Source organism: Parasteatoda tepidariorum, chromosome 6 (genome assembly GCF_982258835.1).
Source record: "Parasteatoda tepidariorum strain Cologne lab strain chromosome 6, Ptep-v5.0, whole genome shotgun sequence".
Classification (NCBI taxonomy): Eukaryota; Metazoa; Arthropoda; class Arachnida; order Araneae; family Theridiidae; genus Parasteatoda; species Parasteatoda tepidariorum.
In genome coordinates, this window is record NC_141760.1 from 31322604 (window position 1) to 31349994 (window position 27391).

Sequence of the window (27391 nt, forward strand, 5' to 3'; positions counted from 1 at the left end):
TACACTTACTTAAATATAAACACGTTTTAAAACTTCTTTACAAACAATGAACACACATCAACATTTTGTGATAGTTAAAGATATCGAAAAAAGTGTTAGTACAAATTAGCAGTAAAGGAATTAAGGGGTATATTTATTTAAAAACATTGAAAATAATACAAATATATTGAAAAATATATTAAATAATGATAAATTTCCTCAACATATCATTCTGCTACAGTTTTGATGATTTTTTTAATAAAAAATTTATTTTAAAATTGTCCGAAGTAAAATCTTTCTTGGCAAACCACTTTTAAATTGGACATGATTTGAGAAAAGTCTACAGGGGGTAACGCGACGGCAAAGTAATTTTTTATCTCCTGATACTTTTACCACAATAGATATTTTTGCGTCATAACAAGTAACAACAATCATTTTCTGCCAAGCTTTTTATCTCTCCTGTTCAAGATGCTGATAAAAAGAACATCAAAATCGTTTAAGAAAATTAATTTTTTGACTAAGAATTTATACCCCTTACTAACATATTTTTATTTGCAAACAATTTAGAATATTGAAAATAGCTTGACAGCTAAAATAATTTTTGAATACTAAACCAAATCTTTCTATGTATTATAAAAACGCTATTTTTTAATTTACTAGATAATAATAAAAATGCAAAATTAATTTAACTAACTAACAAAAAACGTAGATTAATTTAATAATCTTCCATCCGTTTATTAGGTGAATTAATGAAAATTTTAATTCCTTCAAACAAGATGTTAAAGAAACACGGGAGACGTAACAATGTTCTAAAGTGCAAGAATTACAATACAATTTAGTGTCAAAAGTGTTCAAAACATGGGACGATGCAAAAATGTCTGCATTTTGCTCGAAAATATGCTCATATAAAATGCTCAAAGTGTATACGACAGTAACATAGTCAAAATCTTACCTATATGATATCACAATCAGCATAGATGAGACTTATGAATTTGTTTTCAACATTAAAAACAGACGTTTTAAAGATTACACCGTTTCGGATTGTAATCCATTATAAGGCACTCTTTGTGTTTTCTTTCAACAGTTAGAATTTCATGCAGAAAAAAGATTGAAATGTTTTATTAGAATACGAAAATTTCTTTATACCAGAGTCAGAATTTATCGTTAGATTGGTTTTGAATCAAAGTATTATAAAAAGAAATATTGATTCAGAAAATTCTAAATTGCCAGAAAAAAAAATTATACTTTTAAGTAAAAATTTCTCAAAGAGTTTTAAATCTTACTGACTTACGAAATACTGAAAATAAAATTAATGTCTTTCAATTTATACTTAGAGATATTTGGCGTGTTAAGAATAGCCAATATCTCGAACTTTTTTTTTCTTTTACTCACAAGCTAAAATAGATTGAGCATTGAGAGGTAACATAAAATGATATTACTTTAAGCGTGCTGTTAAAATGAAAGAAAAGACAGGCATTAACAAAATCTGTCCAGCAAACAATTTTAAAAAAATTTTAAAAAAAATTTTTGATTTGTACATCAAATTTTCAAAAATTTAGGATCATGCTAACGTTTTTACATAGCAAATAAGTTTTAAAATTTACAATTGAAAGTAAGTCCTTTCATTTTATTTTTTAGTAATAATTAAAAAAAATTTATGAAAATATTTGATGATAATAACTTTTAATATAATACCAAAAATAATTAATGCACGTTCTGATATAAATGATATTTGTATTTTAATTCAAGAGAAAATTAAAGCTTTCATAGTTTGATTTAAACAAAACTAACAAATTGCTAAAGATAGCAAATGCATTCACTGAAAATCTTTAAAATGAATTTTTTTGAACGGAAGAAATCAAATTTTTTCAGATTTCATTTAAATTCGATAAAATACGTATGGTGTTTATAAGTTAAAGAAAATTGCATACATCAAGTTATTTTACAAACACAAACATACATAGAGTACTAAATGCTATTTTATTTAGCGTTATTTCAAGAGGGTATAAATCTTTATAGGATATGTCTTTATAGGATATGTCTTTATAGGATATAAAGAATTATCGTAGGCAATAGGATATATTCATGATATGATGTGTAAAACTGTTAAAATATATTCTGAAAAACAAATGCAGCTTCGAAAATATTTTATAAGGATTTATAAGTAGATCCTATTGTTCTAATTAATGTTAATACAACGCACCTAAATAACAGTTAATTAATTTTGAAGCAATTGTTGATTAAAATATTTTTATCAACTTAAGGAAATAATTAATACATAATAAGGAATTCTTCAACAACTATTTTAAATAAGTTTGATGATTCTATTAGCTTTGAAGAAGGTGTCTTTATTGTACAAATGTTTTTGTAGTTTTAGGAGCTTAATCACTGTCTGCCAATCACGAGATAAGCTCTCGATCTCACTAAAATCAATCTGATTGAGAGCTCATCTTATGACTCTTAGACTGTAGATTATCTGAAATATGAGTTACGTGGAGAAAAAATTAAACGATAAGCACATTAATTTTAAAAAAAGAATAATTTTTTGTTGTTGTGTGAAATAAGGTTCAATGTTCCAAATTATTGTTTTTTAGCACATCTCTTCAACATAATAAGTAATTGAGGATGTTCACTCATATTGATAATATACGATATAAAATATTTGCTAAACTATTATGTGTTTTAAAATATTAAATTTATACACTTTAAAAAAGGTACTCCAGATGTTTTTATTATCGATCAATCACAATAAACAATTTTGCTATTCATTTAGTTGATTCCTTTTTGCGCATTTGAGGAAAATTTGACAATAAAATTTTTTGTTCCACAGATAAGACCAAAAGAAAAATATTTTTTTCCAATAATATCTTGAAAACAGTGATTTCGATTATTAAACAAAACAAATCATAATGATCCATTTGATTTATAGAAAAATTTAGTCATTTTATAATATTTCTTATGAATTTTGGTTAAAAAAACTAATAGATTAAAAGAAATGAATTCGTTACTCAATGACTTTACTACAAAATTTTTCCACACGTATCGGATTTTCACGAAAATGGTTTGTCCACACACAATATACAAATAAATATAAATACAAGAACTGAAAGAATTTTTTTGTTTGAATGAAGACACTTCAAAATGGAGTAAAAACGCTGAATTCTTGCAATGCATTACACAGTAAGCAGACAATATAGAACAGTTCAACAGTGTTCAAAATTAACAAATGCATGTTAAAACGAATTCATTTGAAATGAACACAAAACATATTATTTAAATTAAGATTAAGGGGATGTTCATTGCTTTGTATTAGTTTGTAAACAAAAATAAAAAAAATGCAAAATATAAAAATATACTTAAATTATCGAACTTAGTATACAGCGAATATAATTTGTCTTTTTTCTACTCCTAGCAAAAAGCAAGGAGAGGAAAATGTTTTCCCATCTTCATAAACTGGATAATATCTGAAAAAAATTAAAATAAAACAAATTCCATTTAGAGTGTTTATAAAAATATAGATCAATGTGAAATTAATTACGTATTAATTTGCAATCAATTTTTAAAAATTTTACTTAAATTCATTAGGATAAGTAAGAGTAATTGAAACTTTTTTAATGGCCATTTCAGGACAAATATAAAAATTATAAAATACGCTTTTAAATTTAAATAAGATAAGTTAAATACATTATATCAAACATTTTGAAAGAAATAAGATTAGCTAATTTATTAAAGATGTTATGCAAAACCTATGGTTTAAAAAATAATTTAAAAGAAATAATTTCTTTACGATATCCTTTAAATTTCTTTATTAATTTCTTCATGATTTTCCTTATGAATTTACTTTCAGGTGTGAAAACTTTATTAAACGAAAATATTAAATTCATATGCATTTTTTGAAGAATTATAGTAATATTAAAATGAATGTGCGTAAATTGCTATAAGGACATAAGTAAAGTTCAATAAAATTTACACTTGAGTAACTGACGAAATATTGTTTCCTTATTAAAGTTAGTTAATTCATTAAAATATATGTAAAACCTATGGTAAAAGGAATGAGTTGAAGCAAGAAATTTCTTATTGATAAATAAATTGTAATTCGGATCTGTGCAAAGTTTATTAAAAGAATATATTAAATTCATAAATAATTTATTTTAAGAACTGTAGTAGTATTAATGAGAATGTAAGTACATTTCTGCAAGGATATAAGTAAGGTTCACTTAAAATTTGCAAATTAGTTACTAATGCAGTATTGATCCTAAACTAATGCTTTATTTCGTATGCAATATTTGGGTAAAAATATATAGCCAGCATTCAAAACCGTTAATATTAATTAAACAACATTCGTCTTACGCATTATAATTTTAAACGTAACCTCTGTAAGATAATTTGAAATCTTATTTCTGTAATTTTTAATGCGCCAACAGAGGCTTAAGAATTAAAATAATACATTAACGGTAGCAGCAACCACAGTCGTATAAAAAAAAACAGTGCAAAACATCCTCATTCCGCAATAAAACCCATTGATGCATTGGAATAAATGAGTTCTTTTATTTAAAATCAATAAATTTTAAGACCAGTCTTCAAAATCTTTAATAATTTTCAAGAATTTGTTTTTAAAATGTTTTCTCTCAATCATTCGAAGAAACAAAGCCAAAGATAAAAAGTTGCTAAATATATTAGTTTCAATTCTACTAACACAACGTTCTCTATTTAGATATTATTACCGTACTTGTAAGTGTTAAGAGAAAGTTCAAAACAGTAAATTCCGTTGATCTGATATTTAAATAATCCTAAATAGTTTAATAAGTCTTGCTTCTAAAACTCTAACACTTTATACACAGATAATATTGTAATTTTTAATTACAATATTATCTGTGTAGGTATCTGTGTATCTCTAAAGTAGTTAAATGTTTGCAACAAAAGGTGATACAAAGTCACAATGTAATTTTTCACAATTCATTTTCAGTTCCATTATAGTTTGTACGTGATGTATCAAAGTACAACATGAGAAATGAGTAATCAATTAAAAATCTCAATTAGATAGTTTCTGAAAATGACTAACTCAAACAAGAAAAAGGTTTAATTTTAAGGGTGTGGCTTAATTGTAGGTTTCGGAACCAGTATTTAACCGCCGTGAAATATTTGTTGAAATTTGCTTTACTCGTAATACTTTCTAACAACCTATTGATTATACTAGGAATTATCTTATTGTGCCGTATTAGATATTGATTGAAATGATAACTGCATTTAATTTTTTTTTAAATTTTTGGTTTAAATCTTTATTCATCAACAATTTATAAACTGAGTTATTTTAAGGATTACAATCTGAGCAAAATTTCCGTTATAGGAAAGTCGTGAGTTTGTCAGTGGTTAAAAATTTAATGTATTTTGCTTATCTTTATACGTAAATGAAATTTATTGTTCAGCTTTGCATATTATCTATTTTATTAATTAAAAGTGTGTTAAGTAGCGATTGAGCATTTAGTGTTTTTACGTATCACTAATTTTTAATGAAAGTAAATTAATCCAGAATCATTTTTCCTCAGTCATCTGTCATACATAACTTCGCTTTATAATAAATTAGCTTTACCATTTAAAAAAAAAGTTAGCAGTGATTATTTTTATGCATCAGCCGTGTGGAATTGCTTTTTCTTGCAGCATGCAGTTTTTTTTCTGTAAAAAATGAGTTCACCTATAACCAGTGAATTAGCATTGATTGTTTTAATATACCACATTATTAGGAACAGTCTTTAAATTTTGACACTTAGTTCTCTTTTATAATGAAGAGGAAATTTACTCTTTACTAGTGAGTTAGCATTGATCAACACACACATCAACTGCTTGGGATTGCTTTAACCTGCACTATACAATTACTATCTTTAGTTAGGGGTGAGTTTATCACCTACCAGGGAGTTAAGTTTGATACTACCGTCGATAAAGTGTATTTTGATGTAAAAGTTTTAAAGTTTTGGCTACACAGTAAAAAAAACTTATGTAAAAATTCTGTGAGAAATACAAGATTCACTGTTAAATTAGCTAAGTTCTTGTTCAAACTCATATAACCGAGGTTCTCGTTAAAAGTTACAGAAAATGCCGGTACTTCTCTGAGCATTTCACTAAAAGGTACTTTTGTTAAGATATTTAAAAGTATTGTTATATATTTGATAATTATACAATAGTCCATTTGGTGTGATAAGTAGAATCTTCGCCTAAAGAGCAGAAGTTTTTATTACTTGAGTTTGGGTAATAATGAAATGTTTAAGTCAACCTAAGTTCTTTGCACACCACTTATTAAAAAAAGGGAAGTTAATTGCAGTGCCATAACTTACTTTCAGTTGACTCCATTCTGCTGTATACAATTTCCATTTTGGGTAAGGAGTGAATTTACCATTTGACAATTGACTTCACCCATCTTGTTCTTTGCGTATTCTATTCGGATACCTCCCCTGTCGGAAGAAAATAGCACATAGCCTTGTAGAGCTTGCAATGCATGCGTGGCCAGGCGAATATCCTGAAAGAATGATAGGTTTTAGTGAAATATCCTCAGTGGTAGAAGAATCATAGGTTAAAATCCTCTTGTTGCCAATTTACTCGAGAGAAGTTTTTTTTGCTTTTCCCCTCCTTGTAAAGCAAATGCGGGTTAATTTCATAAAAATATCTTCCACAAATGCTAGTTTGTCCTAATGCTCGATTCAAGAGTTCCCTTGTATTTTGGGTTGGGTTCAAAATTATAAGGCTACAGAGGTGAACGATGATAGTTGCAACTTAGAATTGTATCTGATGTTCAACGCCGGTTATAAAATAAAATAAAGTAAAAATTTTTATTTGTTCTGTATATTGTTCTGTATAAGAGAATATGTGTAATTCGTATTAGTTGATACTTCAATTTTTTTTTACCCTTGACTTTAACTTATTCAAATTTAACTTCATTTATTTAAGTACATTTTTTTTAAAAAAAACTATAGAATAAATTAAAGGAGAATAATTTAAATAATGCATATTTTATAAAACAACTTTTCAACACTTACTTGGTATTCCACAAAAGCCACCGGAGCACCGCCTTTGTTATGCATACGTAGGCGACAAAAACCCGGAAAACTGGAAATATACATGAAATAAGACATTTTTAGCAATATATTCCTTTACAGATTAAATTAAAAATTTTAAACTTTTATTTCATACAATATTAGAGAAGATTAAATTTAATATCATTTTCTGAGCAATAATAATGTTAAATACGAGGCGTGTTTTATAAGGGCCGTTTGAACATAAAAACCAAACCAATTTTTTTTTCAAGAATCACATTTATTTTCAGATTCTACACACGTTTCTCTTTTTCTTCAACATAGTTGCCAAGTGTGTTTAAACACTTATCATACCTTACAACTAGATTCAGAATATACTCTTCATAGAAACTTGCCACCAGCTCCTTTAATCAAGAAGTCACGGCCGTTTTCACGTCTTCGTCATCGTTGCAGTGGTTGCCACCAAAGTGATATTTGAAATATCGAAAAAAAATCACTCAGCGCAAGGTCTGGATTGAAGGGAGGGGTGGTCCAAAACTTCCCAGCCAAAAGAGCTCAATAAAGATCGGAGCTAAGCTGTAGAGAGAGTCATTGTCAAGAGGTAGTGAGATTCCCTGTCAACGTGACAGTACGCAGCTTCGTATGTATGAATGCCGGTGAATATATGCATCATCTCTGACCGTACCTCGAACTGGGGGCAGGCAATTTGCTAAACTTGACCATTTTAAAGACACAAAAATGACCATACAGCTGCAACTGAGCACAGTTGTTCCCGAGGAATACCGAGACAGACGCAAGTACTCGTTGCGTTGCAAGCGTCACCTATTAGTGTACAAAACAAAACATACTCCTCGTAATTAACGAAAGAATCTATTTCAAAATATCTAAATCTAATTTTGAAAAAAAGTTCTTAATTGAAACTCTATTTTGAACATATAATACAAAATTAAGCACAAAACAAAATATTTGCGTCATACAATAAACTTAGTAAGAAATAAAACTTCAAATAAGTGCCAAATATAGTCACAGCAGTTTAATATCTAAAATTTAAAATAAAATTATTTTGCTGAAAATTTATAATTAAATTCAAATAATATATTTATAATTGATTTAAAGTAATTAATTTCTGCTACTTATTTATTTTATAATAATTTCTGTTCTTTAGTAATAATTAGCAAAAAATTTGCTATGCCATTAAAAGGAATTATTCTTTGCCAATCTAATCATCATTTTTATTTTTAGTTAGTAAGATGCAAAGATAAGACGTTGTCTGTTTTATACGTCAATTAGTGGGTTTTAAAATTTTGAAGGATTAATTATAAATGTTGTTTAAAATCTTGGATCCTTAAAGGTAATTCAGAAAAAGTTGTCTCAACAAAAGATTTTAATATTATATTTAGGGAATTAAATTACACTAATTAGATCAAAATGTGATTTTTTATTAAAATTTCAAAAAAGTAAGTTAATTGGCGTCTTTCAAAATCGTAGAATTTAGTAATAAATACGACAAGATGAATGAAAATAATTTTAATGAGAAATAATCTTTAAACTGGAAAAATGATATCTAATTAAAGTTTCAAACACCTTTGTTCCTTTGAAAAAAGTTTATTTATAAAGGCAATTAAGATGAATATTCATAGATAAGTGTGTATAGAACTTGCATTTAAAGTAGAATAAAAAAAGTATTTATTTTAAATTAATATTTAAGATGATTATGCTTTGATATTATAAACTTGATGAGAAATTGCGAACAATTATTGGTTAATATATTTCGCCTTTATTGATGGAAAAGTGTACTTTATAGATATGTGCTTCTACTTTCCTCTCAAACGAAGTGATTTATTATTACTTTAGCCTTAGCAGATTTCAAATTGAACCATTCTCCGATTAAATTTGAACTATATCAAATAATTTAGTTTAAGATAGATTAATTTGCTGCCTAATATTATTCAACTTGGGGAAGAATAAGGATATTAGCTATTATAATAGTTCAGTACTGATAAACTTTTTTATCTGAGCAAACCGTTTTGCTAAACTTTTTTGTCAGAATTAAGAGGACACCATACCATGAGAGACACTTTTCATTGCGAATTCTCTTATAACCGTCATAAGTAATTTAAAATTTAAAATATGTTGTTACTAATAGCACTTCCCAATACTAGAAAGCCTGCTATGGGAATCCTAGAGAATTTTTAAGGCAAAGGATACGTTTCTTTTTCTTCAGTGGTGCCATCTACGGCCAAAAATATTACTTCAGCCACATACATGTCACAACCTGTTTTACAGGGAGGACCCATTTATACCCTATTCATTCATCCACAGATTGTTAATTTCCACCTGAACTGGAGAACGATCAGTTTCCAATTCAGTACCCTCAGAGTTATTGATTTGTTATGGGAACTTGAAGGACTTTGTGACCCCGACAGATTTAATGTGCACCAGTCACCATTTGACACACAGAGATTCTTCGGCTGGTGGGATTCGAACCCACAATCTAACGAACGCGAGTCTCAGGTCTTACCAACCAGGCTCCTCCCAAAAAAGAAAAGTGAAAAAGTGAGTTCAAGCAAACCTAGAGCAAGCCATGAAGCTTATACTACTGAAAAGAAAATTTTAAATTATGAAAATGAAGACTATTATGAAAGGATAACTTAGGATTATTCAATGAGGAAGTTCTTTTCCAATAATTTGTTAGCATTTTGATATTTCCAATTTTTTTTTCAGCAATTGAAAATCCATGACTTACTCTAGGTTTGTCTAAACTTATTTTTTTATATACTTTAAATTTCAAAATAGCTATGGGGCGAAAAAGAATTTGCGATGAAAAGTTTCTCCCAATATATAACTTGGCGATAAGATACAAACTCTTAAGATTACTTCCACTATCATTTCTCACTTAACAGAGTGTTGCATTTTATTTCAAAAATTTAGTGTTCAGTTCAACTGCTGGCACTCTAATACGTACTTTGGTACTTCACACAATCCCCATCACCCAGCCTATGCTGCAGATTGCCCAAGCTACAAGACTGCACTCTCCGCACTTCGATCAAATTTTAATCCACATTAACTTATCCTCCTGTGCGATTTTTGCACACAGAGATCTGTATCGATTCAAAATTCTACGCCTCCACCCCGGCAGTTTCAGTGACTCCTACATTCTTATAGTCAGTGATTACTTCAAAACTTTAATTTATTCTTCTTGAATTCACAAACTTTCAGTTGAACTCACAAAATGCTCAAAGAAAAAATGCTCATGAGAAATGCTCAAAACTCTCTTATTCACAAACTCTAGTTGAATTGATCCCCTTAATTAGAAACTCTAATAACTCCTTTTCTTTTCTTCTAAGAGATTCAATTACCTTTTTTTTCAAGCATTTCGAAATTCCTATTTTACAGCCTCTTAGAGAGCGCTTCATACCATGCATGTAGCAACTCTGATCTTTTCACCTTTCAATGTTACTTATCCATTAAGTTTTTAATTACTGTCATCTATTGTAACTTTCTTCGAAATTTTGTTTTTCATTTACACTTTCATTATTCGTTTTTTTTCCACTAATGTGATGCACCTATGTATTATGTGAGCTAGACCTGTGGCCATACGTGGACTATACGGTTAAGGGTTTTGCAAACCTAAGTACGTGTCCACGTCTGGAAGAAAATAAAAAAAAAGTGTTCAGTTATGCACATTAATGCGTTCTCTAATGTGGAGGTGTTTCAGTATTTCCGGAAATTTAAAAATAAAGATTAAGATCGGTGGTTATGGAGATCACAGTGTAATTTAATTAGTATTCAGCTTTAAAAAAGAAGGATGGAGTCCTTACCTTCCAAAAAGGTCTTTGAGTTCCTGTTCAGACACAAATTGTCCGAGGTTGGCGACAAATAGAGTAGAGCACGGCAGTGTGCCAGATGCTGATGACGTAGAACCGACCGGACTTGCTAATGCTGGACTGGCTACAAGGTGGGGCGGTGGGAGGGTTGCATGAATGGCCGCGCTGCCAGCCAAAGCAGCATGAGACAATGGATGGGACATTGTCAAGGGTGGCTAAAAATAAGGCGGTAATTTAAATTAAACTACATAAAAAAGTCAATCTATAATATCAAGCAGAATTTTATAAAAAAATATTAAAGTCATTTCATTTTTGTCATCGTAAATAATTATTTCGTGCATAACAATACTGAAAAATCGATCTAAGAATTATAGGTATTCTGCTCAACGCAAATTTGAACAACAAACAATATCATATTTCTGCCTCTTTCTTCTGCTCTTTAATTTCAAGAAAAGTGTTTTTTATTAAAAGAAAGTTTGTTGCTGTTGTGTTAGTCACAGCTTTAATTTTTTTTAACCAAAAGTTTCGAGGTGCACAAAATTTAAACTGCACAGATTATGAAATGTTGATCACTAGTTTAAATATTCATGGATTATTGAAACAACGGAATGAAAATTGTCCTTATCTTTCTGCAAGAAGCTTTTCTTGTTTTACAAATAAACTTTATTTCTAGTTCGACAGAACAATTAAGGCACATGAAAATACCTATAATAATATGTTTCGCAATGCACTTTCATATATTTTGATAAGTGCAACTCATTATAAGGCTAGATATACAAGAACTTCTGAATGAAGATATGTGGATACAAACTCCACACAGAAGGAGCGGGTTCAACTAGTCTAACTTGTACCATATACTTTGCGATAGGTAGGAATCACGGACAATCGTGCATATAAGGCTACGTACAGAAGAAATACTTCATAGAGAGTCTTGGATACTTCAGTTGTTATAAAATGTAGCTTTATATAGATATTTTATCAAAGTACAGTAGTTGGCAATATCTCTGTGAAAGTACTAAAAATCCCTATGGTGCTCATTATAAATCATCCCTTAAAACAAACTCCTATCCGACCATTTTAACTGAGATTTATGATACTAACCGTCCAATAGAAGAGGCCAAGAATGTTCCTCATAATCTTTCCCCGGATGACTTTGTCATCCAACAAAATAAATACAACTATCAAAATAAAAATCCAGATCCCCCCTTCAACCGCAATGAACTTCAACGTCTTCTTAAAACACTAAACAACAAAAAAGCACTAGGCATAGATGGCATTGATTATATAGTTGCAAAAAACTTATTCATATTTTTCGGTCCACTGATCCTAAATTTTTTTAACAAATGCCTCAACCTAGAAGTCTTCCTTGACCATTTCAAGAAAGGACAAGTTTTACTTTTTCTTAAAAAAAGGCAAACATCCCAATGTTTTAATTTCATATCGTCCTATATCACTACTTTTTTGCTTGGGAAAATTCCTAGAGAAATTAATCATTGAGAGACTAACTTTTCAATTAGAGAAACTCAACGCACTGTCTGATTTACAATACGGTTTTAGATTTGGTAAATCGGTCAATATAGCACTAGAAAATTTCAAAGATGGCCTATCACATTTAAAAAATAATCGCAAACACATCGTTGCAATCTCGCTCAACATCAAAGGGGCATTTGACAATATCCAGTATGATCTAATTAATAGAGAATTATCAATGTACAAAGTCCCATCCAATCTTTTTTTTTGTAATAGAAAGCATCAATACGAACAAACAAACCATCTTATCAACAAATCAGGGATATGTAACAAAAACAATTTAAAAAGGCTGTCCCTATGGGCCTTGCATAGGACCGACTGCGTGGAATTCAGTAATTAATAACCCTTTGAAAACTCAGTTTGATTAATCCATCATACAAGTCTTTGCAGACGACTTGATAATTCTTACTTATGCCAACTCTAGGAGGCAATTAGAACAAGTATCGAATCTAAATGTAAATCGTATTCACAATTGACTCACCAACAATTCTTTAACTCTTTCAACTGATAAAACAGCCTATATTCATTTTTACAACACTAAAAGGAGAACAGTTTTCAAAATTAACAATGAAAAAATTAAGCAAACAAATCATTTTAGGTACCTTGGAATTGTAATCGAAAAAAAATTGAGTTGAGCTCCTCATGTCAATATCCTAAAAGAAAAAGCAAACACTATTCTCAATTTTCTTTACAAAATCAATAATAAATCTTGGGGAATAAATCAAAAATCAAGAAAACTCATTTATAACACAGTAATAGCCCCTTCAAATACCCCTTTGATGTCAAGCGAGATTGCGGCCACGTGATTGTGATTATTTTTTAAATGTGATAGGTTATCTTTGAAATTTTCTAGTGCTATATTGACCGATTTACCAAATCTGAAACCGTATTGTAAATCAGACAGTGTGTTGAGTTTCTCTAAATGAAAAGTTAGTCTCTTAATGATTAATTTCTCTAGGAATTTTCCCAAGCAAGGAAGTTGCGATGTATTACAATATTTGGGCAAGAAACAACTCACCTCGGATATCTAGAACCTCACTTTCGATTCAACGCAAATTCCTTTTAAATATGACCAGGGCATACCACTCTACCCCACCGAAGCTCCTCATGTTTTAGCAAATATTCCCCCTCTTCCAGACCAGATTATGCTCTTGTCATGTACAACAACATTAACTCAAATATAAAAAAATGCAATCTTCAATCAGATAAGTTATAATCATCAGGATTATGAAAATAAATTAAAAGTGCCAATTTATCACCCATCTTATTATATTAAAAACAAAATCACTTTAACTGAACAAGGTAACTATGACTTCAGAAAAGATACTAACTTATTCACAGACTGTTTCAAAACTAAAACAGGCATTGCATTCGCATTTCTTAATAACGCTCATTCACAAACTTTCACATTGGATATTAACAATTCTATTTTTTCAGGACGAACAATTGGCAATATTAGAATGTGTTAAACACATCAAAAATAACTCAAACTTTAATAGAAAAATAAAATATATAATCTGGTCAGATTCTAAAGCCTCAATAACTTTAATTAAGATCAATCAGGATCGACCAACCTCATAACCAAAGACATTCAACATGCACTGGTGGACACTGCTATTCAAATCTCTTGGATTAAAGCGCATAACAATAGAGAAGGTAATGAGAGAGCGGACGAATTGGCCAAAAAAGCAACACAAAGCATTAAAAATTATTCCTTTCCTCTCCCTGTTTCGCATCTAAAACAATCTCTTAAAAAATCATTATCGAGTAATTGGCAAAACCAATGGACTAATACCGATAGAAGACGACGCCTGTATAACATCATCAATAATGTCAACTTCTTCAAATCAATTCCAATATGACAAGTCATCTGGTTCCTAACAGGTCACGGACCTTTTCCTTCTTTCTTTCATTACCTGCATATCTCGGATACAGACTTTTGTACCTGTGGTCAACCAGGTACACCAGAGCATTACTTATCAACTTGTCTTTACGCAATATCATGGCATGCACGCCTTCCAAACATTAATAATTTATTTTTTTTGGCAAAATAAATTTCTTACAAATAAAACATTCAACTCTAAATTAATTAACGTAATGAATTTTATAGCTGAAAACGACTCCTAATTAAAATTTTAATCAAATCTTACTTCTTAAGTAGTCTTTGAAATTATTTATAATGTCTAGGCAGAAACAAATTGTTTACGGGCTTTAAGTTTATTTTCTTTTTCTTTTTATACTTCTCTTTTTAATTTTGTTATGTTACAATTTCTGATTTTTTTTTCAATTCAACTTCTTGGTTACTTGCATGTATACAATTTCTTAAGAGACGTTCATAGCTGTATATATTCTCAAATACTCTTTTAGAGTCAACTATGTCATATACTAACAATCTCAACTCGTACAATATTTGTAAAATCTCGTGCTGTAGCCAAGCTTTGGGCTATATGGTAAAGGGTCCATAACGACCAAAGCTTGTCCAAACATGCAGTAGGTACATGTCCAAAGCTTGGAGAAAAGAAAGAAAAGATATTTTATCAATCTTACCGGCAGTTGTGCATGTAAGGCTGGATGCATAAGAGCTGCTGTATGGAGAGCCGTTGATACGGGCACTTCTGCGTAAGACAAGGAGAGATGGGGCCATCCTTCATGGGTCGCCGGCAAGAGCGCGGCTCCGATTTCTGCTAAGGAGGCAAAATCAAGCATTGAACGTCATTATACAGGGATTTACACCTTATAATGTACACATAAATTAAACCAGCCAATGACTGAAGACTATACATAAATTAAACTAGTCAATGACAGAAGTCTATATACAAATTAAATTAGTCAATGTGATTGAAGTCTATACATAAATTAAATTAGTCAATGTGATTGAAGTCTATACATAAACTAGACTAGTAAATGGCTGAGGCCTAAAGATAAATTAAACTAGTCAATAAAGTCTATATACAAATTAAACTAGTCAATGACTGAGGTCCATACATACATTAAACTAGTCTCAATGAAGTCTATACATAAATTAAACTAGTCAATGACTGAAGTCTATACATACATTAAACTAGCCAATTACTGACACACATATTTGAATTCATAAACAGAATTTAGACATGTGTAAATGCCATATGTCAATAGAATAAATCAGTATCTTTGCAATCCAATGTCATTTTGCAATGCGCCTACAAAGCTCACTGCAATAAACTTGACAAATGACATCAGCCGTTTGCGAAAATCCGGATTTGCCAATTAACCTACGATATATACATTAAGTTAATACACGTACATAAAATAAGTCATCTAGAAGCATACATAAACTTGTATATGAAAAAGAAAAAGAAATACAAAAATTACATTAGTAATAAAAAATGAATTTTTAAAACCTTTATTTCGTAATATTAGGCGATATTGTTACAAGAATATAAGATTATGAGAGCGTCATTCAGTATATTATATAACCATTATATAGACAAATTTGTGGCATGTTTTGTTTTATTCACAATTTGTTTTGAGGTCAAAGTAAAATAAATCTATAAAAATTGCTTAAAAAATTAAGAATCTTATTATTTTTGTTTCGCTATTTTAGTTATATCTTTAACATTTTATTCATACTGTGAAATTCAATTAAGTTAGTATAATAAATGCATATGAAATACAAGTGAAATAGAATGCATTGTAAATAAAACACATGAAAAAAAATTCTAAAACAATATTTCAAGCATACGTGGATTTAGTTTTTGCTTATTTATATACAATAGTTATTGTCTAAAAATTTGTAAACGTTCCAGAGCATTCACGTTCAAAAGTATAGTAGCGTATTAAACATAACTATGTTTTGGATATCTTTAAAAAGGTAAACAATTAGAAGTCACCATAAATTTTTTGCTAGTAATACAGATTTAGAACCGGTACTGTTAGAATTTTCATTCTAATATTATGGTAAAATAAATGGCAGGAGCCTGTCCATCCAATTAACCGCAAAATTTATGGTAATGAATATATTTTGCCTTTACGGTTTTGAACCCGTTTGCAACTAGTATGGTAAAAAAATCATTAATACAAAATTATGCAGATTTTGTTAACCATTTACAACTAACATGGTTCCAAAACCATAAAAAAGAAATTTAACTCGAATTGGAGATAGTTTAGGAGCTTTATAGTGCTGCTATCTATGCGTTAATGAGACTATTATATTCTTATGGTCTAGAGGGAAAAATTAGGGAGTGCAGGACACGGGAAACTCTTCTTGTGTTGAAAGGAATGGAGGAAACATTGTGGTATCAACTCTGGGACTCGTACCCCCGTTCCATTGGTCACGAGATTAACAGATTAATCCTCTCGGCTATAATATGTACCCAGCTGCAACGAATTAAGCAGCTTCATAAGGTGGCAATAAAATTCTGGTTGTTTAACCGTATTAGGTGAAAACAGCTAAAAAACGGTTTTCCTGACAGTTAACAGTTTGAATACCATCTTATTTATGGTTATTTGACTGTTTGTTTGCATATGGTAAACTAACAATTAAATAAATTGCTATTTAACCATTTTATCGGAGAAATTTTTAACAGTTACACACATTTAGATCATTTTTAAACAATTTGAAATTTCTTCCCCGAAATTCACAAGCCAAGATGATTTGAAGTAGTTTAAAAACGTTTAAATCCCGATTAAGACCATAAAGCACAAAATCTTAAAGACACAGAATCAAAGGAAATGGTGTAAAATTTAATGTTAAACATCAAAGAGGAGTAATTTAATTTCATTCATGAAAGAGCTGGGAAGAAAAGGAAACCGGAATTTAAAATTCAACCCAATCCCATCTGTACATTTCCCGTGAATTTGTGAGTAAAGCGTGCACGTTATTTTAAATTCCAAATCTTTTTGCAAAAAACTGACGAGGCATTTTGAATCAAAGCACGTTCAACGCGTTTAATCGCTCGAACAACTCCCCTTTTGCCCCTGAATTAAAATGCTTGAAATTTAGATTCACTGTTATGGTTTCATCACAACGCAGCACTCTCTATTATCAACAAAGAAGAAATAATCGTGAACAATTTTGTAGGAACAATTAATAATGCATTAACATGCTTTTTTAATGCCTAATAAAAATCGTGGTATTTTCTAACAAGTTTCTATTGGTGTGGAAAATGATTAAATAATCTTTACGAATCATTTTGATTTTTTTGCATACAAATGTATTATAATATGAAATAAGACAGCATGACATATAAATGATTTCTATAAGATATTCTTATTATTATAAGCTATTCTTTCTATAAGTAATTTTTTCAATCTTATTTCTTTTCTAAGATAATAACACGTGATAAGTTTTATATACAGATGCTTTCTAGTATGGGATAAGAACTCGCGAACATTTGGAGAACTGAGGTTTTCTATTCTAAGATAAGAATGTGTGAAACGTATTAGTATACAAATGCTTTCTTACATCGGATAAGAAATAGAGAAATTTTTTAAAAAATGATGTTTTCTATTCTAGTATAAGAACACGGGAAAAATGTTTGTATAGAAATGCTTTCTTGATTAGGATAAGAACACTCGAAATTTTCGAATATTGATGTTTTCTATTGACGAAAAACATTTATTATACATGTGCTTTATAGCATAAAGAGAAAAACGTGAGCTTTTTTAAATAGAGATAATATTCGTGAATAATAATAGAGAAGAATATAATAGAGAAAAATGATAACTAAGAAGGCTAACAGAAAGCAAGAATAATAATAGAAAAAGATAACAGAGATATAACCAGTGCAAATATTTTGGATTAAAGCATTAAATAAGAGTGCGTGAACTTTTTTTTTATATAATTGTTTTTACTTCTAAGGTAAGAGCAGGTGAAAAGTATTAGTATACCTTGTTTTTTATAATATAATAATTGAGAGTAATTGTAATAACAACACAGACTAATGAGAATAATAGAGATAGCGACCAGAAAAAATATTTGCTTTTTACCATAAGATAAGAATGTCTGAACTTTTTCTAGTTTAAATGCTTTCTCTTTTAAGATAAGATAAAGTGAAGAGTTTTTTTCCCTGCAAATGTCTTCCAGCATAGGATAAAACACGTGAACATTCGAATAGAGATAAAAATAGATACATCAATGTAAAATAATAATAATAAACGATAATAATAAGATTAACAGACTTAAAGCTTGCATTTTTTCTTCTGCTTTCTAGCGTAAGATTGAAGGGCGTCAACGCTCTGGAATATAAATGCTATCTTATTTAAGATAAGAGAACGTGAAAAGTTTTTTAATACGGATGCTTTCTAGCATGGAATAAGAACATGCTAACATTTTCAAACACTGATGCTATCTATTCTAAGATAAAAACATTGGAAAAATGCTTGTACGCAATTTTTTTTCTAGCAAAATATAAGAACTTGTAATGTTAAGATAAAATAAGAACTTGATAGATAGGATAAAATGTTAATGTTTTCAATTCTAAGATAAGAATGCACATAAAATAATGTACACAAATGATTTCTTATTTTGGATAAAAACATATGAATTTTCTGAATATTGATGCTTTTTATAAGAATGTGTGAAAAATATTTGTAACAAATGCTAATAACAAGTGCTTTCTTGCTTAGTGTAAAAACACATGAAGTTTCAGAATATTAATACTCTCTATTATAAGATAAGAGCGCGTGAAGAACATTTGTTTGCAAATGCTTTTGCAAGGGATGAAAACGCATGAAGTTTCGGAATATTGCTGGTTTCTATTGTATTGGAGAGAGAAAGCATGAGAAAAGGTTTGTGTATACAAATACAAACGCTTTCTTGTATAAGATAAAAAGCACGCAATTTTTTAGGTTGTTACTTTAAGAATTTTTTATGTGACTTCAAAATTTTTTTAATGATCCTAAAAAAATTTAAAAGTAAAAGAGAAAATTTGTTTCAGTGCAATGCATACTCTCATTAAGCTTTATATTTATAGAAAATAGATCAGGAACCAAAATTTTACAATATTTAGCACTAATAAATTAGGAAATATTTTAATCTTTATCACAGATTATTTATAAAATATTGCGAAAAGTTTATAAATTAATTACGGAGGCAAACAACTTTTTTTTAAGTAAATGAACTTTTTGTGATAGATTTAAAAAAATTGACTAAATTTATGCGGGAGAATATATTATAATAATATAGAAAAAGTTTTTTTCACTTATTAATATTCTAAGATAAAAATATATTTAATAACTAATATCCATCACGATTAGTGAATAATACTTGATGAATCATTCTAGAATATAGCATCGAAATCCTTTTACAATTATTATTATGATACCAATTACACATTATTCGTATTCATTAAAGTGTATTTAAAAATGTAAAAAAATAAATTGAAATAAATACGATTACTTTCTAATTGAAACAATGTATTACTTAATTATAAACACTACTGTATGATATTATTTAACAATATATTATTTTAATATTTATTTTAATATTTATTTTATTAAATATCCACATTTCTTGATAAATAAATGTTTGAACAAGTTAATCGAAATGTTTTAGTATATTATTTATTTGCTACAAACAATTTTAATTAACACAAATATATGCAGTTTATATTAAAAAAAATAACGGCATCAGTAAATTGCATTTTTAGGAATGTGTAATTAGTTGATGGTGTGTGGAAGTACTATTTTGAAAAATTGCTGTGAAAAATATAAAAAATAATGTGATTAAAATTGGATAAATAACAGCTTTAATGAGATATAACTATTAATTAAGTAATTTATTCAATTTCAATTAAGGAAATTAGTTCGTTTAAATATGCCCCAGAAAAATTTCATTGACAAGCAATTTTTTAATAGTTAAATATTTGTAAATCCGAACAATTACATATATATATATATATATATATATATATATATATATATATATATATATATATATATATATATATATATATATATATATATATATATATATATATATATATATATATATATATATATATATATATAAAACATGGTTTTTGTGTGCACCGGGAAAAGTCTGCCTCTGATATATATTTTTTAAAGTCGTTATAAGAAATCGTAGAGGACATAAATTAATATTTAAGCAAGGAAAAAAAAACACTCTTTCAAAATATGTTGAATCATTATATCATTATCCAAGAAAATGGGATGAAAAACATCAAAACCAGTTTGATTGCTTAATAGAACTTAGAGATATATCGAATAATTGTTCTTTAATGCTTCTAGGTTTCCTCAAGGAATCCAACAGGTTTCCATTTATTTTCCCTGCCTCACTAGTGATTTGTTAGATTTTGATAGAATTTTGTTCTTTATCGTTCAAATATTAGTTTGTCTCTTTATATATGTGTTTTTTTATTGATTTTATATTTACAAGTACATTTTTTTCCACTTGAACTTTTAATGGACATTTGTGCTGTATGATTTATTATAAATAAATAATATGCAAAATATAATATATAAATACTATTTAAAAAGAACAAAAAAATAAAGTTTTCAAAACTAAAGAAAAATAAAGAAATAAAAGCTGTAAATACTTCAAATACATAAGATACTTAAACTTTTCCTCAATCTCTAAATTATGTCAATTAACTATTTTTTTTTCCTAACATCAAATAAAATTGTAAATATTTGTTTTTTGCATAAATTTTTAATGCAAATCCTTAGAAATAGTACTTAGACTTTAGTCTTTAAATAACCGTGGGAACGCATTATTCTTTATATAGATTGAAAAAGTGTTCTTTAATGAAACGGATCATTACATGAAGTAATAAAAACGAAAGCAGTAACGTAGAAAGCAGTAATAAAGAAGTTTGACTGTAAGCAGTAGAGTAAGAAGTAAAATAGTAAACGATATTGGTGTAAGAAATATAATCGTAAGCAGTAGTCTAAAATGATTTTCCCAATCATTACTAAGATATAAATTTTCAGTGAAAAGAATTGCGATTTTTTATATACAATTTTGTTTAGTCTGTGCTTTCCAGTTGATTAGTTTGATGTTGTATGGTAATAACATTTCTGATAAAAAAAAAAGAAACAATATATCTAGTAATAAAACCAAAATGCACGATATTTAAACCATTCATTTAGTTATTTTTTTCATTTATAAGATAACGGTTTATCGGAAATTCTGGTTTTCAAAATTAAATTTCTTATCACTGCACATTTAATAAAAAATAGGAAACTAAAAAGTAAATTATAAACGATTTTTATGCCATGCTCTAAGATATCATGATAAAAAATATCAAATTTTACCACATTTACTAAATTTTTTCATATCTTATAAGACCATATTTCATTGCGAATTTTGCTAAAATCATTATCAAAATGCCCCTTTAAAAATTACCAAAATTTTTTTTGCTCCCATAGAGTCAGAAAGGGTAAATTTTTCTATATAAGTTTTGACCTCACTTTTTTTCCCAGTGTGTAAATGATGACCACTGTCTTCTTAAATATAATTTTTAAAAATGCGTAAGAATTAAATTGGCGACGAAATTGCGATTGGATAGGCAAATTGGAGATTTAAGCTAGACTCGAGCCTTATATTAATATTATTTTCGATAGCAATCGCGATATTTTTCCAATTTGGTTATTATAGTTTTCGATAGTTAGCCCTCACATTATGGATGGTTACTTTCCCCATAATAGGATTTTTCACACGCATTTTAAAATATTAATATCACGATGTTTAAAAATAATCTATGTTTCACTTTCTATAGCCCACCTTTGTTAAGTTTTGTTTTGATCAATGCTTTAAAAATATCTAATGGTGCTGTCTAAAATGGTAACAAGGTGTCAATAAGAAAAAAAAGACCCTGCCGGTGAATTATAAGGTTGAAAAGTGGAGGTGAAATTTTAAGTCTAGAAAATAGTAAGGGTGACTAGGGTGATTTCGAAAGGGTGAGGGGGTGTGTGCCTTTACTTACGTCCGGCCAGAGGGTGCAGGAGTGTAGGGTGCGTGGCGGCGGCAGGGGGTGACTGCTGTTTCGGTTTGCTAACCTTTGTGTTGCTCTTGGCAAACTCCAGGCGAATTGTCTGCGGCAAATCTGGATCAAAGCGAACTCCTTGCTGCAAAAGAAAAATAAAATATTTGAAAAAATTCCATTGACAGTCAAAAGAAAAATAGAATATGCAGTCGCAAAAGTTTCTAGCTGTAAGTCATATTGCGCGTTACATTGTTAAACCTTTGTTGCGTCTTGAAGTAAAATATTATGCAAATAAGTTGCTGCTTTAACACGGTACACCGTATTACTCTTGAAATCTTAAAATTAATTCTTTATTGAACAAGATTATTTATAATACGGTTGAATTTGTGAGGAAAATGATCCATTTAACATTCAACAACTTATTAAGGTTCCATCATATTCACACGATATTATGACTTGATGTACTGAACCATAATATTGTTTAAATTCGATATAGTTTTGACACTGAGTTAAGTTTATGTTATTATCTAGAACATTAAATCGTCTTTGAACAAGATTACACTACAGGATAGTCCTATTTGTACGAAAAGATAATTCAATTAAAACCTTATTATGTTTCCAGCAAATTTTTAAGATATTATAAGTAAATATACAGACAATCAATTTTTTTCTTTTTTAAAATCTACCAAGTTTATAGAGAATTTTCTACTTCATACAAACTTCAATTTACTGTCAACATAAGCTCAAAAAACACTTAAATTTTAATAAAGTTTAACGATAAAAAGATAAATCATAACAAATTAAAATTAAAAAATAATTTTTCACAAACTCAGTAACCCTTGCAGATCACTACAGTTTTATAAAATATTTTCTAAGTTATGAAAGTTTTAACCGACTCGGAGACAAACATTCAGATAAAATTACTCTACAGTGATGACATTTCTAATAATAATGAAAAATATATAACTGTGTTGTGAAAACCAATTCGTATAAAAACCATAAACTAAACCGAAAACCGTACCGAAACCATAAACCGTATAAATTTGTAAAAAAAAAACCCCAAAGCATACGGTATTTAAACAATTCCTTTTGTAATTTTTTCCGTTCATATAGTAATGCGTTACCAATAATTCCGGTTTTCAAAATTATAGTTATTACTACACAATTATTAAAAAATACAGAACTTTAAATCAAATTCAATCGAATTAATGGTTTTTACGCCATGCTCTCAGGTATCATGATAAAATTATTAAATTATACCATAAATACCGAATTTTATCACGCATTATAAAACCATGTTTTATTGTTAATTTTACCGAAGTTATTACCAAAGAGTTTCGGTACTGAACTCTTTTGGTACTCTTATATTGCCAGAAACACTGTAAATGTTTATCACTTTCTGGTAGTTTTGAATATACTCTTTTTTTAATCAGTTTACAACCTACGTAACTGCACAAATAGCTTAACTTTTATTAAGGGGCAATCCATATGTAATGTAACGCATTTTTCAATATTTTTGAGCCCCTACTCTTTTTTGTAATAACATGTCATACTTCACTTTTACCCTATCCTTCTCTTGTCAGTTCTTTTGTGTCACATTAGATTGCATGTAACTGCAGTTCAGAAACAAGTGACTAAGTCTTCAGATCATATTTCAAATTTTATTTTTAAACTTTTGCCTACATCCTCTGAAATAAAACTGCCACTTTTGCCGATTCAGTAATCATTGAGACTGTATTTCGTTACTTTTGAGAATTATTTTGTCACGAAATGGGAAGTCTAAAATATATCATGAACATTTCTCCTCTGTTAAAAACAGCATCGTAGTTCATTGTGGGAGAGTGTTAACGAGAACGAAACTAGGATTGAGACAAGAGGATCGAAAATAAAGAGACAAAATGAGCAGTAGGGTGATCAAGGAGTTGACCTTGTACCAGAAGGATCCTAGTTCGAACCCCACTACGGACATGGATGTAATTTATCTTTCTGTTCTGATGAAATTTTTCTTTCTTGCGCTGTTAAAATGACTGTATGGTGCCCACGTTAAAGTGAGTATTAAAAAAGTTAGATACATTAAGCACTACGATTTTTTTCGGAGGGGAGGGGGGGGCTGAATTGAATGACGAAATATTTTATTTACTGTTGACGAAATTTGTATACTCTAAAAAGTGACGATAGTTATTTAGTCACTTTGACGAAATGTCCGCTTGGAGCATATGCCAGAAACGTCAAATTTTACGAACTCAAATTTTACGAAAGAAATTTCGTAAAATTTGAGTATTTTTACAGTGTATTTGTTTTAATGATGCTTGCGAGTATAACAATAAAAATTATTTTGAGGAAAAAAATATTTAATCTGCTGATTTCAAACAATTTTTATTTAACCTATATGTGGGGTGGCATATTTCTGTTACCCCCCTCCTTCCCCCACGAACTGTCACAACTTCACAAATTGCCTTCCATCATTTACGATTGGCCTCAAAAAGCAAAACACAAGAAATTAAAGACAAAAATTTAAAACAATTTAATTCAAAAAAAATAATCATTAGATATGTTTCACTGTATAAATTCTACAACTCAACAAGCATATGAAAATGATTAAGCTGTTTTGTAAATACATCAGTAAGCACCATAAGCAATATAAACTAGTGATGAATTGTGTTTTCTTATCTGATTATTTATTCTGTTTGATTTAGAACGTTTCAACACACGCATACGATAAACTCCAAACTGTACATTGCATCAAAAATTCAAAATGATTCACCTCAAATTCGATTCAGTAATTTAAAAAACCTTTGCTGAGTCACAGCTTTTAGTTACAAAACATGATGCACATGCAGAATTTAACAACCCCATTCTTTAATGATTCATATAATAACTCCTGTTCCCATATTACATCTTGATAATCCAAATCGAATGTCATTTTATATAATTAACTGTTTTGATAAACACTGCGCGAAATAATTCCGACGACGTACAAACTACTGTCAAGAGTTTTCAAACTGAGGTGTAATTCATCATTAATTAAAATTGTCCGAATATTCGAAATCTTTCCGTTGGCGCTATAATAGGGCAGGGAATACTTCTGCATGGAAAATGTTCAGTGTTTGAGCGCCAAAAGTGAGACCTCCTTCGTTGAATATGGTCCATAATCCGCCAAAATTAATAGCGATTAATTGCAAGTCCAGACTTTTGACACCCAAACTTAGGCTCGCTTAATTGATTAATGGGGACGAAAATTTAACGGCGCAAGAGATAGCTGTGCTTCATCGTTGTAATTTTTTGTTACCCGTTACCTTTTCTGAAGAGCTTCGGTGAATTTATCAATTTTTCAAAAATATTGAGTCTTGGGAAACAATTTATCATTTATATTTGGACATGCATATAGAGTGGGGAAAGATGTAAAAAAAATCGGTAATAGCCTCAGAGCAATTAGAAAGTTCTTTTTCATCCAAAGTGAAATTTCTGGCGAAAATTGATTCATTGTTACCGCTCTGACGGAGAAAATTAGGAATTGGTTTGATAATGTTTAATAATTAGGAGAAAAGTAGGTAATGAAATAAGTAAAAATCATTAAAACATTTTTTAATGCGGTTACATGCATCCAAAAGGAATTTACTTTTCATATTTATATCAGCTATTACATTATTATTTGAATTAATATCACCATATCTTTTAAAATAAAACACAAATTATTAACATTAATTTATTTCTTATATATATTTGAAAATAATAATTTTTTTCTAATACGGAGAAGAAGTTTCTTAATAACATCTTTATATTAAAGACTAGTTTACGGAAAAAAAATTAAATAAATATTAAATCTTCAAATAGATATAATATTTAATCACTTATTTTACTGGAGGCAATTCATAAATAGTGTATCTCTTAAGAGTCATAATAGTACATCTCTGAATTCATAAATAGTGCATATCTAACAAACGTAATAGTACACCTCACATTTTACTGGTTGCAATTCATATATAGTGTATCTCCTAGGAGCCATAAAAATACATTTCCTATTTTACTAATGACAGTTCATTAATAGTGGAAACGCAATAGTACATCTTCTCATTATTAAAGACAATTCATAAATAGTGCGTCTCCTAAGAGACAAATGAGTACATTTCCTATTTTATTGTATGAGATTTATATATAGTGTGTTTCTGAGATGAACAATAGTACATTACCTTTTTTACTGCACACAATCCATAAATAGTACATAACTAAGAGATATAATAGTATAATCTCCTATTTTACAGAAGGCAATTCCCAAATACTACAACTTATAACATACATAAAAGTTAATCTAAGTTTTAAAAAAATTACTTAAATAAAAAGTAAAATTAAATTTTTTTTTAAAATAAGAAACCTCTTTATGCATCGAATGCTATAGTAAAATCTTCAAAATAATAATAATAATGATAAAAATGGAAAGCACGAAATAACTTTTGTATGACAGATTAGATTTTCCTGTTTTAAGATGAGATATTTTTGAGGGGTAGGATATAATTATATGACATTTTAAGTGATAAAATAATTCACAGAAGCTTATTTTCTATGAATAAATATACTTTTTCGGACTAATTAAATGTAATCAGCTGACGAAATAATTATGCTATGTAACTTGCTTCTTTGATTAGTATATGCTAGTTATATATCTAACAAAATATTGCACATTTATCGTGAACCAATGCTTAGTAGTTTACATCTCCCAAAGCTATGCGAAATTTATATATTTCCCTAAGCCTATTTGTTACAAAAGTGAACGCATAATACTAAATGTTCGTACAACAATTTGTAATTTGTATTTTCCTAATTCTTAAATATAAAAAAAAATGTTTAATTTTTATGTAGTTTAAAGTTTATGTTAATTATATTAGCTGTTGGTGGAAAAATAAAAATAACTTGGCTTTTAATAAATGATATTATTCGAATTGAGATAAACGTTTATACATTTTTATGAATCATGTTAACTCAGAGAAGAAATTTTCAGAAATAAACTAAATGGTACCATAGTTATAAGATTTGAGTACATAAGATCTTAATAAGAAAAATACAAAAAGAAAATATTTATTATAAAAGATATCTACTTGCTAATGTA

General features: G+C 28.8%; 1 protein-coding gene across 4 annotated transcripts in view; it reads right to left on the reverse strand.

The window, feature by feature from the left end:
* Positions 1-1503: 1503 nt before the first annotated feature.
* Positions 1504-27391, reverse strand: part of LOC107453124 (protein couch potato) — a 316993-nt gene continuing 291105 nt past the window's right edge. Inside the window, exons 5-11 of one of the 4 annotated variants that reach the window (XM_016069816.4) lie at positions 22288-22429; positions 14909-15042; positions 12964-13014; positions 10826-11046; positions 7008-7077; positions 6309-6490; positions 1504-3443 (exon numbers count right to left, since the gene is read on the reverse strand). In XM_016069816.4, coding sequence (XP_015925302.1) covers positions 6311-6490; positions 7008-7077; positions 10826-11046; positions 12964-13014; positions 14909-15042; positions 22288-22429 — 798 coding nt within the window. In that variant the 3' untranslated portion in view covers positions 1504-3443; positions 6309-6310. Of the gene's footprint in view, positions 3444-6308; positions 6491-7007; positions 7078-10825; positions 11047-12963; positions 13015-14908; positions 15046-22287; positions 22430-27391 lie in introns of all 4 variants that reach the window. The other 3 variants (XM_016069815.4, XM_016069817.4, XM_016069818.4) reach the window with 3 other exon arrangements.